This window comes from Ornithorhynchus anatinus, chromosome 3 (assembly GCF_004115215.2).
Source record: "Ornithorhynchus anatinus isolate Pmale09 chromosome 3, mOrnAna1.pri.v4, whole genome shotgun sequence".
NCBI lineage: Eukaryota > Metazoa > Chordata > Mammalia > Monotremata > Ornithorhynchidae > Ornithorhynchus > Ornithorhynchus anatinus.
This window is the reverse complement of record NC_041730.1, coordinates 87,101,486-87,118,148: the sequence shown is the minus strand read 5'-3', so window position 1 is coordinate 87,118,148 and position 16,663 is coordinate 87,101,486. Positions and strand designations below refer to the sequence as shown.

General features: G+C 53.2%; 2 protein-coding genes across 3 annotated transcripts in view; both read right to left on the bottom strand.

The window, feature by feature from the left end:
* The window catches only part of NPFFR1 (neuropeptide FF receptor 1), a 41,269-nt gene extending 37,721 nt beyond the window's left edge, over positions 1 to 3,548 (bottom strand). The window contains exons 1-3 of the mRNA XM_039911325.1: positions 3,473 to 3,548; positions 3,094 to 3,135; positions 1,038 to 1,249 (exon numbers count right to left, since the gene is read on the bottom strand). Coding sequence (XP_039767259.1) covers positions 1,038 to 1,249; positions 3,094 to 3,135; positions 3,473 to 3,548 — 330 coding nt within the window. The remainder of the gene's footprint in view (positions 1 to 1,037; positions 1,250 to 3,093; positions 3,136 to 3,472) is intronic.
* The window catches only part of LRRC20 (leucine rich repeat containing 20), a 98,682-nt gene continuing 85,217 nt past the window's right edge, over positions 3,199 to 16,663 (bottom strand). For both annotated transcript variants that reach the window (XM_029061730.2, XM_029061731.2), the window contains one exon: positions 3,199 to 3,911. In XM_029061730.2, the coding sequence (XP_028917563.1) occupies positions 3,754 to 3,911 (158 nt within the window). In that variant the 3' untranslated portion in view covers positions 3,199 to 3,753. The remainder of the gene's footprint in view (positions 3,912 to 16,663) is intronic.

The following is a 16,663-nucleotide window of genomic DNA, read 5'->3' as shown; positions in this document are numbered from 1 at the left end:
TTCGAGTGTTTTGAAGCGAACCTCCCCTTCTGGGGAGTCACCCAAGGGCAGTAGCCTCACCAGTTGCCCAGCCCGGTCCAGAGCTGACTGTATACTGAGATCCACCGCTCAGAGGAAGGAGAGCTGTGTGGCTTAGTGGATAGAGCACGGGCCTGGGAGTCAGAAGGACCTGGGTTCTAATTCTGTCTCTGCCACGTGTCCGCTCTGTGACCTCGGACAAGTCACTTCACTTCTCTGGGCCTCAGTTACCTCATCTGAAAAATGGGGATTGAGACTGTGAGCCCCACGTGGGACAGGGACTGTGTCCATCTTAATTGGTAAAATAATAATAATGGTGTTTGTCAAGCGCTTACTATGTGCCCGGCACTGTTCCGAGTGCTGGGGTAGATAGAAGATAATCACGTTGGACACGGTCCCTATCCCACATAGGACTCCCAGTCTCAATCCCCCTTTTACAGATGAGGTAACTGAGGCACAGAGAGGTTAAGTGACTTACCCAAGGTCCCATAGCAGACAAGTGGCAGAACCAGAAGTAGAATCCAGGTCCTTCTGACTTCCGGGTCCATACGCTATCCACTAGGCCACGATGACGATGATGTATTTGTTGAGCACTTCGTACGTACCAAGCACTGTTCTGAGCGCTGGATGCTGCCCCGGTACTTGGAACAGTGTTTGGCACATAGTAAGTGCTTAACAAATACTGTAATAACAATAATAATTATTATTATTGTTTGGGAGAAACTCCGGAGGGAGGAAGCTAGAGAAGGCCTATCACGGACCATTTAAATACATCCCCATCAGCCTTTGAGAGGCATTTTATTTGCAAACAGCTTTCAATGGCTTTTTTGGAATTCCTCTCCAGAGCAGTGGGCCGGGGAGAGGGCTGAGCGGTGGGCCCTTCTTTTCAGACAGTGACTTCTGGCGGGGTGACTCACCCCCTGCGCTCAGCCACCACAGATTCACGACGGAGGAGTCCGACGGGGTGAATAGTTTATTTATGAACGCCGACACGATTGGCCGGGGTCACTCTTCCATACCGCCTTTCCAAACAATACCACGTACGCCATCACTGTCTCGTCCTGGCTTCGCTCCTCCAGGCCGGGGGAGAGGAGACCAGCTTCCTGAAGGCGGATGCGGCGCTTAAAAGGCTTGTCGCCATACCCCGGGGGAGCGGGCTCGGTGCAGAGAAGATGCCGCTCGAAAGCTATCGTCCGTGAGAGATCAGATGGCTGGGAGCTGATGGATCTCGCTGTTTTGAAGAGTGAAAACGAAGCCCCAGAGGACAGACGGAACGAAAACGTCCCTCTTCGGAAGGGAGTCCCTTGTTGGCCCTGAGGTCGGCACTAGGAAGAATGGGCTGGGTTGCAACGGGAGGGTTTTGGGGCAGACCCTGGAGTTGCAAGTCCATCCCAGGGATGGACCTCTTCTTTTTAAGACAGGGGAAATAACCTGGAGTTGGGGAACCTGGGCCCTCCGTGATCCACGGGGGCCTTCAGAGGCAGGGTGGGAGGGGCAGGGAACCGCTCCGAGCCTCAGGACCCAGCTGGGCTGGCTGGGAAAGAGGGGAAGGAATGACGCCCCTCCAGGGCTGGGAGGCAGGGGTTCCGCTCTACTTGCGGAGGATGAAGGGGGAAAAGGAGTAAGAGCCTCTTAGCTGTGGAAACTCCCAACTCTGTTGTGTTGCGCTTTTCCAAGTGCTCAGCTCCGTCCACACTAAGTGCACGCTAAATACCATCGATCGGTCGATCGGAACAGGCCGGAGAATGGGCCAGGGAGAACCCGCAAGGTGGGATCAGGAATGCCACTTCTCGCTCGGCTCCTGGGATCTCTACGGTCCTCAGTGCTAGCCGGGTGCCTCCTCCGGGCCCAGGGGCCATGGGTTGCCCTGTTCCACTCTTCCTTGCCGTGAACCACGAAACTGGGGCTTTTTCACAACAGAAGCCAAGCCAGCTGGCCGCCCAGCCCTTCTCCCAACAATAAAGATGGTATTTGTTAAGCGCTTACTCTGCCAAGCACTGTTCGAAGCACTGGCTACTGAACAACTCGGGCCAGTGACACGCGGCAGACCGAGGGCCAGTTGGAACCGAGGGCCAGGGTTCCATGGAGGTTTGGAAATGGAGCGGACCCCACGCTCTCTCACGCGGCATTTCCTTTCCACGGGGGCCGGGGGCGAAGTCGAGATGTACAACTTCCAAAGCCCTAACACTCGACGCCCTTCCTGGCACTTCCTCAGCACGAAACCACAGTCAGCGCTCTGCTAGACCGTCTCAGCACAGGGCAGGGGAGGTGCTGAAGAATTGGTTTTCCCCACAGAAGGCAGTCGGGCCGTCACCCAGGAGCCCAACCTCGGTCTGAAGGAAAATCACCGCTGGGCAGAGGGCTGTGGACCCCGCTGTCGTCTGGGCCGCAGGTCGCCCTCGCCCCGGCCCCCGTCTCCACGCATGTCAGAGGATGAGATCCAGGTTTTCCTGGTCCGTGGGGCTCCCCCCATTCAATCGATCGATCGATCGATCAATCAATCAATCACTGGTATTTATTGAGCGATTACTAGGCGCAGGGCACTGCTCTAAGCAGCTGGGAGAGTTCAAGAGAATCAGCAGACACATTCCCTGCCCATAATGAGCTTACAGTTTAGAGGCACATCTCCAAGAAGCCTTCCCTGACTAAGCCTCCCTCTCCTCTTCTCCCACTCCCTTCTCTGCCGCTCTCACTTGCTCCTTCATTCATCCTTCCTCCCACCCCCACAGCACATATGGAAATATCTGCGATTTATTTATCTATATCCATTAATGCCCGTCTCCCCCTCTAGACCGTGAGCTCGTCGTGGGCAACAATGTGTCCGTTGTTATATCGTCCGCTCCCAAGCACTTAGTACAGTGCTTTGCACCAAGTAAGCGCTCAATAAATACGATCGAATGAATGATCTTCTCCCAGCAGATTCTACAACTGTCACCACTCCCTCCGCCTCCCACGCTCCCTGCTCCCTCCCTGACCAGCTCCCTCCGCAGTGCCAAACTCAGCAGAGATGGGCTGCGGGGTGGCCAGGCTGGGCTATTTAAACAGGCTCAGCTGTGCCACCGCCCTGGGGCAAACCTCCAAAGTCCGCCTCTTCGGCCGCTTCGTGATGGCTGTAGGCTGCGGACAACCCGGTTCACGCCGGTCTTGTTTCTCAAAGCATGAAGGTCGCAAGACGCCACCAGTGGGAGATGGGTTTCTTTATTCCCCGGCTCCCCGCTCCCGTCCACGACGACCTCTCCGGGTTCGAGGCCGGAGAGCCCAATTCCCTCCGGGGGCCCACGTGGAGTCGACGACGCTGCGGGTTCGGAGCCGATGCGTACACCATTCGCAGAGCCGCCCCGCTCCGGGAGGACCCAAGGAAATCGTCTTCCCCCCCATCCTCTGCCGGGTCGGGCCGGAGGGAGGGGCGGTGAGGGCCTTGGGCCGGCCCAGCCGGTGACCGCGGGGCCTCAGCCTCCGGGCCCCACCGCATCGGCCTCTTGCCTTTGCCGTCCGCAGGGACGGTTCTGGGGGGGGTCCCTCCGCGCCATCTATCCCATAAAGACGATACCCACCCCTCTCGGTTCCCACCCTGCCTCGCACCCTCCCCCCACACACAAGGCACACAAAACTCTGGGGCATTCGGGGGCCGGCCGGGGGACAGGCGAGGCTCCTTCAGGGGCCCGGGTCCCAGTCGAGGCCAGCCCACCCCTCCCGAAGCTGGGGTGCCGGCAAGCGGGCTGGCCCTGAGGCTTCTCAGGGCCGGGGGGCCACTTGGGCACCCTCTGGAGACATCAGGAGGTCGAACTTGATCAGCGGGCGGGCAATCACGCGGACCTCGGCATTCAAGGGGTTGAACTTGAGGTTGACGCTCTTCAGGGACTCCATAGTGGCCAGCTTCTCCACGGGGACGTCTGCGGGGGAGAGAGGGCAAGTGAGGAGGGCGGACAAGAGAGACCGTGCCCACCGTCAGGTCGGGCTGACAGGGTGGGGGGCAAGAGGGGGATTGCTGACTCCTCCATGCAGCAGGGGGGGACGTGTCCTGCTTATTTCAGCTTAGGGGTCAACAGGATCCCAGAACCCCCTATAACCTTGGCCCTCCCCCCAGCCCTTGGCTCAGTGATCTGTGGGAAAAACGTGGGGGGCCGGAGGGGAGAAGAGAGGGAGTGTGCCTTCTATCAATCAATCCATCCATCAGTGGTATTTATTCAGCACTTACTGCGTGCGGAGCACTGTATTCGGCGCTTGAGAGAGTACGACAGAATTAGCACAGGAGCTAATAGTCTACTGGGGGAGACAGACATGAATTCACAGGCAAGCAGTCCACAGTGAGACAGTTAGGTCTGTCAGAAGGTCCATCCCCCAACCGAGAAGAGGGAATCCCAGGAGAAAAGCCGGGATACGGTTCCTCTCAACGTGCCCCGTCTCCTCTCCAGGGAGAGTGAGGCGGGAGGCAAGGCCCCCTGCCCGTGAGCCAGATTCCGGCTAGAATGGGAAGCGGAGCCCTAAGGGAAGCAGCCAAAGAAGCGTGAAAATGGGCAGATGGTGCCAGGAAATGGCAAGGAAAAATCCAGACCGAAGAGAGCGGCACTGACTCACCGTTAACTGCAGAGCTCCTCGGAGCCGGGTTCATTCATACTCTATCTCACACACCCACACGCCGCACACACCCGTCTCTCCTCATCTACACTCACACACTTCGAATCGGCGGCCAGTTAGGACCCGGAGACTCATCCCCGTCCTTCGCCCGGGTGGAAAGACGGGGCCGAACCGGGCCAGGCTCCCGGGCTCACGCTCTCCCCTCCTGGGCGCTTGGCAGGGGACCTGCTTAGCTGGGTCTGGGGGACTCTGTGTCCAAGGCCCAGCAAGGGGAGATGGCAGAGAAACCAGGCCCAGAACACTGTACTAAGCACTTGGGAGAATACGACATAACAATATAACGGTCACGTTTCCTGCCCACAACAAGAACCCATAGCCCTGGGGAACCCGAGGCTCAAGGAATCCACAGTCCTGGGGACCCCACAGCCCCAAGGAGCCCACATCGCAGACCTCTGGGCACTTGAACTCCTAATCTCGTCAAGCTCCTGGAACCGGGCCCCGCGTGGCTTTAGTCTCAGCCTCCCGCGTAGCTTTAGTCTCAGCCCCAGACTGACATTCCTTCCCACTTTTATCGTTCTTTTGAAACCCTGAAAACCAAATTCAGTGTCTCAATCCTTTATTCCCGATAGCTTTCTCTGTTTTCAGGCTGAGCCAGTCGGATGGAACCTGAGCGCCCGTGGGATCTGGGTAGGGAAGCCCCCATGCAGGTGTGTTGTTTGGGAAGATGTGACCCCCTGATCCTCAAGCAAATCACAAGCCTGCTATTCCCTGGATGAAAGGGACTGGTTATAGGGTCTATTTGGGAGGGATGTTGGCAGCGCCAGGGCTTAATGGACATTCACTGGCAAAGGAACTCTACCAGTCCTGCTCTTCCGGGCCGGATCCCCGAGCCCTTCTCTCACGGATGGATGGAGGACGTCAGAGCAGGTCAAAATGGCAGCGGAAATTGAGGCCCAAGCGCTTCTAACCTAACCAACCATAGCCCCGCAGAGGCCCGTACCTAGCGGAGATGCTAGTTGGACTCTCCAGAGTGACCCTGGATGGCAGATTCGGCCCCACTGTAGAGGCCCTATCCCAAATTAGCTGTCTTGGCGATGGCACAGCCTGTCTCTGGGCTCTCCGGAGGACCCGGCCGGAGCTAGACTCGCAATCAGCTTGTCCTTAAGGAGGAAGGGAAGAAGGAAGTTTCCTTTTAACTTCCACCTCTTCTCTAGGAGTCAGACTCTCCCACTCTTCCGAGAGTCTATCTTTCTCTCGCTTCCAAGTGTGCTTTGTTCTCTCAGCTCTCTAGGTCTCTGACTGCCATCTCTGGCTCTAGCCCTGGATTTCCGGTTGTGTTTTTGTGGTTCTCCGAATAGGTCGCTGGCTGGGACCTATTTTTTTTAATGGAATTTGTTAAGTGCTTACTACGCATCAGACATTGTACTAAGCGCTGGGGTAGAAACAAGCTAGTCAAGCTGGACACATTCCCCGTCCCACATGGGGCTCCCAGGCTCAATGCCCATTTTACACAGGAGGTAACTGAAATGCAGAGAAGTTAAGTGACTTGTCCAAGGTCACCCGGCAGATATGTGGCGGAGCCGAGATTAGAACCCAGGTCCTTCTGACTCCCAGGATCGTGCTCTATCAACTAGACGCCGCCGCTTTTATCCACCTCTATCCTGGAAACCTGGCCTCCCAGAAAGCCTCACCCTGGAGGAGGTCTAGTTCCTGGGGGAGAAGGAGGCAGTGTGTTTTGGCGGATTGAACGCCGGGCCTGGGTCAGAGGAAGCCTGCTCTCTGCCCAGCTTGGACCCCGTTCGGGGAGCCCCTCTCTGGAGCTGCATTTCCCGGTTTGGAATGGGTCTCTCAGGACGTGCCCTTACAGAAATTGGGTGATTCCTGAAAGAAACCAGAAGTCAGGATCTTCATTAAAAAAAGAAATCTAAACAACAGAAAAGCCCCAGCCTGCACGCTTCATTCCTCTAATGCTAACCTTCTCACCGTACCTTCACCTCATCTATCTTGTCATCGACCTCTCGCCCACATCTTCCCTCTGGACTGGATCGCCCTCCCTCCTCAAATCTGACAATGACTCTCCCACATTCAAAGTCTTATTGAAGGCACATCTCCTCCAAGAAGCCTTCCCCGACTAAGCTCTTTTTTCCTCTTCTATCACTTCCTTCTGGGTCACCCTGACTTGCTCCCTTTAATAATAATAATAATAATGTTGGTATTTGTTAAGAGCTTACTATGTGCCGAGCACTGTTCTAAGCTCTGGGGTAGACACGGGGGAATCAGGATGTCCCACGTGGGGCTCACAGTCTTAATCCCCATTTTACAGATGAGGTAACTGAGGCGCAGAGAAGTGACTCGCCCACGGTCACACAGCTGACAAGTGGCAGAGCTGGGATTCGAACTCATGACCTCTGACTCCAAAGCCCGTGCTCTTTCCACTGAGCCACGCTGCTTTATTGATCACCCTGCCCCAGCCCCGTAGCATTTATGCCCATATCTGTAATTTATTTATATTAATGTCGGTCTCCCCCTCTGAACTGTAATGTCATTTTATGGGCAGGAAATGGGTCTGTTTGTTGTTATACTGTACTCTCCCAAGCTCTTAGTACAGTACTCTATAATAATAATGTCGGTATTTGTTAAGCGCTTACTATGTGTCAAGCACTGTTCTAAGCGCTGGGCACAGTAAGCGTTCAATAAACGCGATCGACCGACCGGCGAACTGACCAGTGCCGAACTCCTGAAAGCTTTCTGTGGTCACGGTCCTGAGAAGCTGCCCCACGGGAGGCAGACAAGCACAGGCAGGGGGTCAGAAGAGGGAAAAGCAGCTCGGTACATTCATTTTCGCTCGACCAACCGATATGCAAAAACAGCGACCGGCGGACCACTGGGTGAGCGGGGATGGTTACGGCACACTTCGGGAAGTTGATGGATTCTCCGGCAGTGTTCCTGCCGTCTGACTCTTATCTGCCTCGCCATATGTGGCCGGGATTAGATTTATTCAAAAAAATTCAAACCACTCAAGTATTCCGGGTTCTGTGGCAGAAGGAGCTATGGAAGCACGAGATAATGTCGTCATTAATTTTTCACGACCGAATCAAACGGCTCGATCTCTCAGCTGAGGCAGCTGCCCCGCCGCCAGGTGCCGTGATCCCTCGGCTTCAGCGCCGGACGAGGCTCGTGGACCCCATTTCTCCTCACGGAATCCCATGATGGATTATCATCTCCACTTCTTAGAGGAGAGACTGAGGGTCCGAGAGGGCCGGTGTCTCGCCCAAGATCACACAGGACACCAACAGAGGAGCCGGGATGGGAATCCAGGCCGAGTGACGCCCTGCCTCGGGTTCCGGCTGCGGGACGGCAGCTTCGGCCGAGACCGAGCTGCCTCTGGGTTCTCAGGGATGGTGGGGCAGATATTCTTATCTTACCTAGAATGCCCTCCCAAGGTCTAGTGGGCGGGGAGTGCATCTATTTATTGTTACGCCGTACTCTCCCAAGAGCTTAGTAGAGTGCTCTGCACACAGTAAGGGCTCAATAAATATGATTGAATGAACGAATGAATAATCGATCGTCCCTTGAAGTAGGCTCTGGAAAAAAAAGACCCTTCCGGGTCATGTGAAATCTATGATTCCACGCCTGACTGACCTCTCTGACCAGGTGGTACACAGAGAGGGAGCTATGGAGGTCCAGTTCTCTTCCTAGAAGCACCATGAATTAGTAGAAAAAGTAGAAAAGTAGAAAAAGCTCAGGCCTGGGAGTCAGAGGATCTGAGTTCTAATCCCAGCTCTACCATGCGTCCGCTGTGTGACCTTGGGCAAGTCACTAAACTTCTCTGGGCCTCAGTTCCCTCATTTGTAAAATGGGGCTTAAATACTACTCCTTCCAACTTAGAAAATGAGCCCCATCTGTTCCAGGAATTATGTCCAACCTGATTAATTTATATCTACTCCAGCACTTAGCGCTCGGCTCATAGAAGGCACTCCACAAGTACCACTATTATCATTATCGTGGGAAGCAGCACGGTGCAATGGATAAAGTATGGGCCTGGGAGTCAGAAGGTGACGGGTTCTAATCCCGGCTCCACCACATGTCTGCTGCGTGACCTTGGGCAAATCATTTCACTTCTCTGTGCCTCAGTTACCTCATCTGTAAAATGGGGATTGAGACTGTGAGCCCCACGTGGGACAGGGACTGTGTCCAACCCGATTTGCTTTTATCCACCCCAGTGCTTAGTATAGCGCTTGGCACATAAGCGCATAACAAATGCCATTATTATTATTATCTACTCTTGATTATTTCCAGGGTCTTTGGCGTCTCCTCCCCCGATGTGCTCTCCCCACAACAGGGGGAAGGGCAACACTCCTGGAATTCCTTGCCAACTGCCAGGGAAGAGGCCAGAGCACAAGGCGGAGATTAGGCGTCTTTGGATTCTCGGTGGGCTTCGGTGGCCTTGGCTCCTCCCGTCTCCACGGACAATCAGTCATGAGCTGTTTCCCCGGGACGACTCGTCCTTCAACGAGCTTAAGGGGAGAGAAGTGCCTGACTCTCCCTCCCCTTACAGCCCAAGCTTCTAAATCCACCAGGCCCCCGGCCGAGCCTCTGCTATGAACATCCCTTTAAGGTGCTATTACAGCATCGCAGACCATCAAGCTTCAGCCTGCTGGGTCACCACAGATCTGACCGGGCTTCAGCCGAACGCTAATGGACATCAATGTTCCGCGGGCTCGATGGAGAATCGGAGGCGGGCCGGAGAGGTGGCGTTTCGAGATAATTGCACTTCCTCGTAGCCGCCGGCCCCGTGGCTCCATAATTGCACGCTGCTAATTGGCTCCGGGGGCCGAGAGGCCCCGCTCTAAATTCAAGCGTAGGGCTGATTAGATGGAATAGAACATAACTGTTGAGAGAAGAACAAAAACTCTACCAGACTCCGAGGATGTGCCCGCAAACGAATGCATCTGCACTCCAACCAACGGTAGAACAAAGGTGTAAACAGAATCTAGGTCCAGAATTCCACTTGCTTGGTTGAGGACCATTTCCCCCTTACCCAGGGTCCTTCCTGGGAAAATACATCTCCTCTTGGAGTATCCATCCTTTTAAACATCTGTCTGTGGAGAAGGAAATGTGGCCTCTTCCTCTGACCAAGAGAGGCAAGTCTGTAGCTTGGCAGGTGCTTCCCCACGCACACACACCTGATTTCGGGACCGCGTGACATCCCCACTCTAGTCTGAAATAAAATCAAGGCTAAAAGGGACCGGCCCAGTGGACAAGCAAAGCAGGATGTGGAGGCCAAGTTTCCCAAAGCAAACTTTTGCGATTCCGTTCCCCCTCCCCCATCCCCAAACGTATTCACTCGATAAACACACGGGAGACGAGATGCCACTTTACCTCGCTGATCCTCCCAGGCTCCCTCCTGCCAGTGCCGGACACCCTGACGGGGCTAATCAAATCTGGATCATAACAATACTCTTTGGAAATAATTTTCTTATCAGCTGCCTGGGAGTTGTCCAAATGAGCAAGCTAAACTCTTCGCCTTTCTCTCGACAGTTAATCTTCTCAGCCTTCTGGTTTCGGCCCGGTTTCCCTTTCTCAATTCCCCTCACCTTCGGACTTATCTCTTCCCTCCTTGGCATCCGTGAGCTCTCACCAGATGTCTGACGGGTGTCTCTCCCTTCTCCATTCTGTTCTAGCTGAAAGGGGCGACCTTTCTGGGCTTCGAGGAGCTAAGAGAGTCGGGGGGAGAGGGACGGTTCAGTAAGTAGCCTGGGCGGTTTACTGCTTTTTTCCATACCATTGACTCAAGGACGAGAGAGTCTGTCGGGAACTCCTCCTGCTGCTTCTCAACTACCCAAAACTTTCTGCCCGTTTAGGCATCCCGGCCTTGGGCCTGTCCCAACCTAGGTTGACCATTCATCTGGCTTTATACTCGGACGGTCCAGCTTTCAGCTGATCTGTCCTCCATCCAGTACCGTACCAGTGGGGAGGATCTAGACACAGCTCACTGTGGGCAGGGAATTTGTCCGTTTATTGTTAGATTGTATTCTTCCAAGCATGCGGTACAGTGCTCTGCACAGTAAGCACTCAGTGAATACGACCGGACGGATGACTGGATGAATGAGGCGTAGAGGTCGACGAAGGGGTGCCTGATAATCAATCAGTCATATTTACTGAGTGCTTGCTTGGGCAGGACACTGCTCTAAGCACTTGGGAGAGTACGACATAACAGTTGGTAGACGCATTCCCTGCCCACAACGAGCTTAAGCACCAACTCTGTTAGAGCGTATTTATCCAAGTGCTCAGCGCACCTTGTCCACGATGAGCCTGCTTGCGGGGGATACAGATAATAATGATGATAATAATGGTATCTGTTAAGCACTTACTATGTGCCAAGCACTGTTCTAAGCGATGGGTTAGATACAAGGCAATCGGGTTGTCCCAAGAGAGGCTAACAGTCTTAATCCCCATTTTACCGATGACGTAACTGAGGCACAGAGAGGTTAAGCGGCTTGCCCAAGGTCACACGGCAGACAAGTGGCGGAGCAGGGATTAGAACCCACGACCTCTGACTCCCAAGCCCGTGTTCTTTCCACTAAGCGTACTCTACTCAGGCCTGACCTTCTCTTTTCCTAAATTGAGTTTCCCTCGTGCCGCGGATCCACCTGCCGAGGAGAGGACGCTTCCCTGTATTTCCCGGTGTCCATCAGAGTCCAAACTGCAGGTAGCTGACCCGGTCTCCTATGCCTTTCAATGCCTGTTTCAGTCCAACCTCCCAACGGAAGGGTTATGGGTAGGCAGTGAACATAACCCATTTACACCGTGAACCCGTCGTTGGGCAGGAACTGTCTCTATCTGTGGCCAAATTGTACATTCCAAGCGCTTAGTGCAGTGCTGTGCACATAGCGTTCTATAAATACTATTGAATGAATGAATGAATAACCGGCCTTCTTGGAGAATAATGATTGTGGTATTTATTCAGTGCTTGCTATGTGCCAAGAGCTGTACTAAGCGCGGGGGTAAATGCAGTTTCTATAGACTGGACAGACCTAGTCCTAAATGGAGCTTACAGATGAGGAAACTGAGGCACAGAGAAGTTAAAGGACACGTCTAAAATCACATGGCAGGCAAGTGGCAAAGCTGGGATTGGAACTCAGGTGTCCCGATTACCAGTCCCGTGCTCTTTCCATTAGGCCATCCTGCTTCCCAGATGATGATGATGATGATGATGATGATGATGATAATCGCGCTATTTGCTAGTGTTTACTATGTGCCAGGCACTGTACTAAGCACTGGGGTAGGAATGAGATCATCAGGTCCCACGTGGGGCTCAGAGTCTAAGTGAGAAGGAAAACAGGTAATGAACCCCCATTTTGCAGATAGGGATACTGAGGCACAGAGAATAATAATAATAATGGTATTTGTGAAGCACTTATTATGTGCCAAGCGCTGTTCTAAGCACTGGGGTAGATACAGGGTAATCAGTTTGTCCCACGTGGGGCTCACAGTTTTAATCCCCATTTTACAGATGAGGTAACTGAGACACAGAGAAGCCAAGTGACTCGCCCAGGCCACAGAGCAGACAAGTGGTGGAGCTGGGATTAGAACCCAAGTCCTCTGACTCCCAAGCCCGGGCTCTATCCACTAAGCCAGAGAAGTTAAGTGACTTGCCCAAGGTCACACACAAGCCGGGACTAGAACCCAGGGATTCTGACTCCCAGGCCTGGGCACTCTCCACTAGGCCAGCTCACCCAGTGCAAGTGGCCAACCTTCTTCACTGTGCCTCGATCTTGATTACCTCGCGGTCAACCCCTAGCCGACATCCTGCCCCTGGCCGGAATGCCCCCCATCCCCCCAGTCCCATAATTACTTTCTCCCACTTAAAAGCCTTATTGAAAGCACATCTCCTCCAAGAGGTCTTCCCAGGCTAAACGCCAGCCTCTTACCTCTTCTCCCATTCCCTTCTGCATCCATAATAAAAATAACGATAATAATGGTATTTGTTACGCGTTTACTATGTGCAGAGCACTGTTCTAAGCACTGGGGTAGGTACAGGGGAATCAGGCTGTCCCACGTGAGGCTCACAGTTAATCCCCATTTTAGGGATGAGGTCACTGAGGCATAGAGAAGTGAATAATAATAATGTTGGTATTTGTTAAGCGCTTACTATGTGCCGAGCACTGTTCTAAGCGCTGGGGTAGACATGGGGAATCAGGTTGTCCCACGTGGGGCTCACAGTCAAGTGAGCTGACAAGTGGCAGAGCCGGGATTCAAACCCATGACCTCTGACTCCCAAGCCCGGGCTCTTTCCAATGAGCCGTGCTGCTTCTGACTTGCTCCCTTTGTTCTTCCCTCCTCCCGTCCCCACAGCACTCACGTACATACCTGTAATTTATTTATTTGTAAAGATGTCTTCCCCAACCTCCCACTCACACTGTAAGCTCCTTGTGGGCAGGGAATGTGTCTGTTTATTGTTGTAGTGTACTCTCCCAAGGGTTTGGAATAAAAACAATAATAATAATAATGACGTTGGTATTTGTTAAGCACTTAGTATGTGCAGAGCACCGTTCTAAGCGCTGGGGCACTTACAGGGTCATCAGGTTGTCCCACGTGAGGCTCACAGTTAATCCCCATTTTACAGATGAGGTCACTGAGGCACAGAGAAGTTAAGTGAGTTGCCCACAGTCACCCAGCTGACAAGGGGCAGAGCTGGGATTCGAACCCACGATCTCTGACTCCCAAACCCGTGCTCTTTAGAAGAGTGCTCTGCATGCAGGAAGCGCTCAGTAAATACGACTGAATGAATGAAAGTGGCTATTTGCCAAAGGAAGTGAAGATTATTCTAGCAAAGGATGATTGAACTACTCCAGAAACAAGCCGGGCCCTCTCGAAACAAGTACGGAGACTTTTCACCCACTGATCCGTTTGTTGACCGGTTCTGCGGTTTCCTGCTCACCCCCCCCATGCTGGGAGCTGGGCTAAGTGGGTTGGAGGAAACTCTATTTCGGTAGAATGGTGCTTGATTAACAATTGATTCCGCCGGGTTTTCAGACAGTAATACTCCTAGCCACCGGGTTCTCCCGCATGACAACAAATGCCCAATTATTCTTCTGGTTCCAAGCTTCCCCAGCTCCCGCTTCCTCCGAGCTCGAGGCCGAAACCTAGAGGGCCGCGGCAGAATGGTTTTGAGGTCACGGTACGCTAAATCGCTTAAGCTTCCACTTGTCGGTTGTTTGAAACTTTGGGCTAAGAAACTCCATTTCCCTTCCCCGGAAGAAGCTCTTCACATCAACCTTGGGAGGGTAGGGGAAGGACAGCCAAGGAGCTGTTGAAATGTTAACAGCCCTCCGTGAATCCATTCAGGGAAGGCTTTGGTGAAAGGAGGAAAGGGGGTTCCCTTCTCCAGGTGTTCGGGTCCAAAAGCAACAGGCGGACGCCCGGCCTGTTTCCCGCCTCTTCCTAAGGCACCACCTGAGCTCGGGGGTTACATCTCCAGGGGCAGAGCACCCCCAAATTCTGAATCACGTCACATATTGTTCAAGCCACTAAAACTTCCGTCCAAACCAGTGGACGGCGATTTCATTCCTTTCTCCTTAGTGGAGGTTTTCAGATGCCTTCCTAGAAGCCACGAACTAATCACAGCTGGGGTTTCTAGATGGCCTTCCCTGCCACGGGCTTACCGACAGTTTCTCCCACGTGCTCATCACAAAGTCCTCGTGATTAGGTAAAACGAGGCAGGCTTCATTCTCCCCACCCGCGGGTGGAGAAACAGACACACAGAGGTTAAGGGGCTCATTGTGGGCAGGGAATGTGCCTGTTTATTGCTCTATTATACTCTCCCAAGTGCTTAGTACACTGCTCTGCACACGGTAAGCAAGCGCTCAATAGATACTACTGACTGACTAGTCTCAGAACACACACTACGTCAGGGGCAGAGTTCCTGGTGTCCTAGACCCAACTGTCAACTTTTCCTGGATCCCTTAAAGGGTCCACCTCACTGCCTGCTGGTTTTAGGGTTTCCACATCCGAGCCTGGGGTCAGACGGACCCTCCAACTAGACCCTTGGATCTGGCCCACACTGAGGTCTTTTCAGCCCAGCCCCTTATTAAAAACCATATCGCTTCTCTCCCTTCTCTCTTCTTAGGCCACCCTGTCCCTCTCCTCGTGCTTACGGGAGTCTCAGTTGCTGGATAATAACAATAATTATGGTATTTGTTAAGTGCTTACTATGTGCTGAGCAGAGTTGTAAGCGCTGGGGGAGATACAGGGTAATCAGATTGTCCCACGTGGGGCGCACATTTTTTAACCCCCATTTTTACAGGTGAGGTAAATGAGGCCCAGAGGAGTGAAGTGACTTGCCCAAGGTCACAGAGACCGGTGGCGGAGCCGGGATTAGAAAGAGCCCGGGCTCTTTCCACTAAGCCACGCTGGATCAGCAGTCTCCCTCCGGGGACCAGTAAGGGGGAGCTTTTGGGGAGAGAAGCTCCTGCAGTTGGGGGAGAGGTGCTTTTCCCCTTGTGAGGTGTCCCGTTGGGGCGAAACAAGCAGGTGCTTTACAGAACGTACCTGAGCAAACCGCTAAGCTACACGTGAGGTGCCCAAATGCCCCGGCTTGGAACCATGGGTCACGGACCCGCCATTTTTTTCTATGGTATTTTTTAAGCGCCCTGTCTTTTCTTGTCTTACGCTGTTGAGTCGTCTCCGACCCCTAGTGACTTCGTGGATACCTCTCTCCCAGAACCCTCCATCTCCATCTGCAATCGTTCTGGTAGCGGATCCGAAGAGTTTTCTTGGTAAAAATACAGAAGTGATTTACCATTCCCTCCTGCGCAGTAAATCTGAGTTTCTGCCCTCGATTCTCTCCCACGCCGATGCTGCCCAGCACAGGTGAATTTTGACTTTTAGCGGATTGCTTTCCACTCACTAGCGACTGGCCAAGCTGAGAATGGAATGGGCATGCCTCTGCTTGACTCTCCCTCCCTTAGTTGAGACCGGTAGAGTACTGGGAACTCTCCATTCGTCATACCGAGAGGGCCTAAGCTCTCTAAGCTAACCTAATTCAAGTTAATTAGGTTGGACGCAGTCCCTATTCCACATGGGGCTCACAGTCTAAGTAGGAGGGAGAACAGAATTGAGGCACAGATAAGTGAAGTGCCTTGCCCAAGGTCACACAGCAAGCAAGACTGTAAGCCCGTCAAAGGGCAGGGACTGTCTCTATCTGTTACCGATTTCTACATTCCAAGCGCTTAGTCCAGTGCTTAGTAAGCGCTCAGTAAATACTATTGAACGAACGAATGAAGTTAAGCAGCGTGGTGTAGTGGATAGAGCACGGGACTGGGAGTCAGAACGTCATGGGGTTCTTATCCCGGCTCAGCCACTTGTCTACGTGACCTTGGGCGGGTCACTTCTCTTCTCTGGGCCTCAGTTACCTCATCCTCAAAATGGGATGGAGAAAGTGAGCCCCATGTAGGATAGGGACTTTGTCCAACCCGTTTTGCTGCTATCCATACCCCAGCACTCAGTACAGTGCTTGCCTTAATAAATGCCAGAATCATTATTATTATTATTATTAGCTCAGCAGGCTGCTGGGAGTTCTTACTTGCTCTTAAGTACAATCCGCCACAGGACAATTCCAGGACTGGAGCCCAGTGAAGCAGCGTGGTACAGTGGATAGAGCACAGGCCTGGGAGTCAGCAGGTCATGGGTTCTAATCCTGGCCCCACCACTTGTCTGCTCTGTGAACTTGGGCAGGTCACTTCACTTCTCTGGGCCTCAGTTACCTCATCTGCAAAATGGGGATTGAGCCTGTGAGTCCCAAGTGGGACAGAGACTGTGTCCAATCCGATTTGCTTGTATGCACTCCAGCATTTGGTACGGTGCCTGGCACATAGTAAGCGCTTAACAAATACCACAATTATTATTATTATCATCATCTTCCGGGTCAGAAACCAAGACGTCTGGCCCCACTATCCTAGCATGCACTCTGCCTGTCAATGGGTGTGCCTTCCTGCCTCGGGCTGGAAAGATTCCAGCCTCTTCAACTTCTCTCTAGCCCAGGCCAGGAGGGGCAAAAACAGGC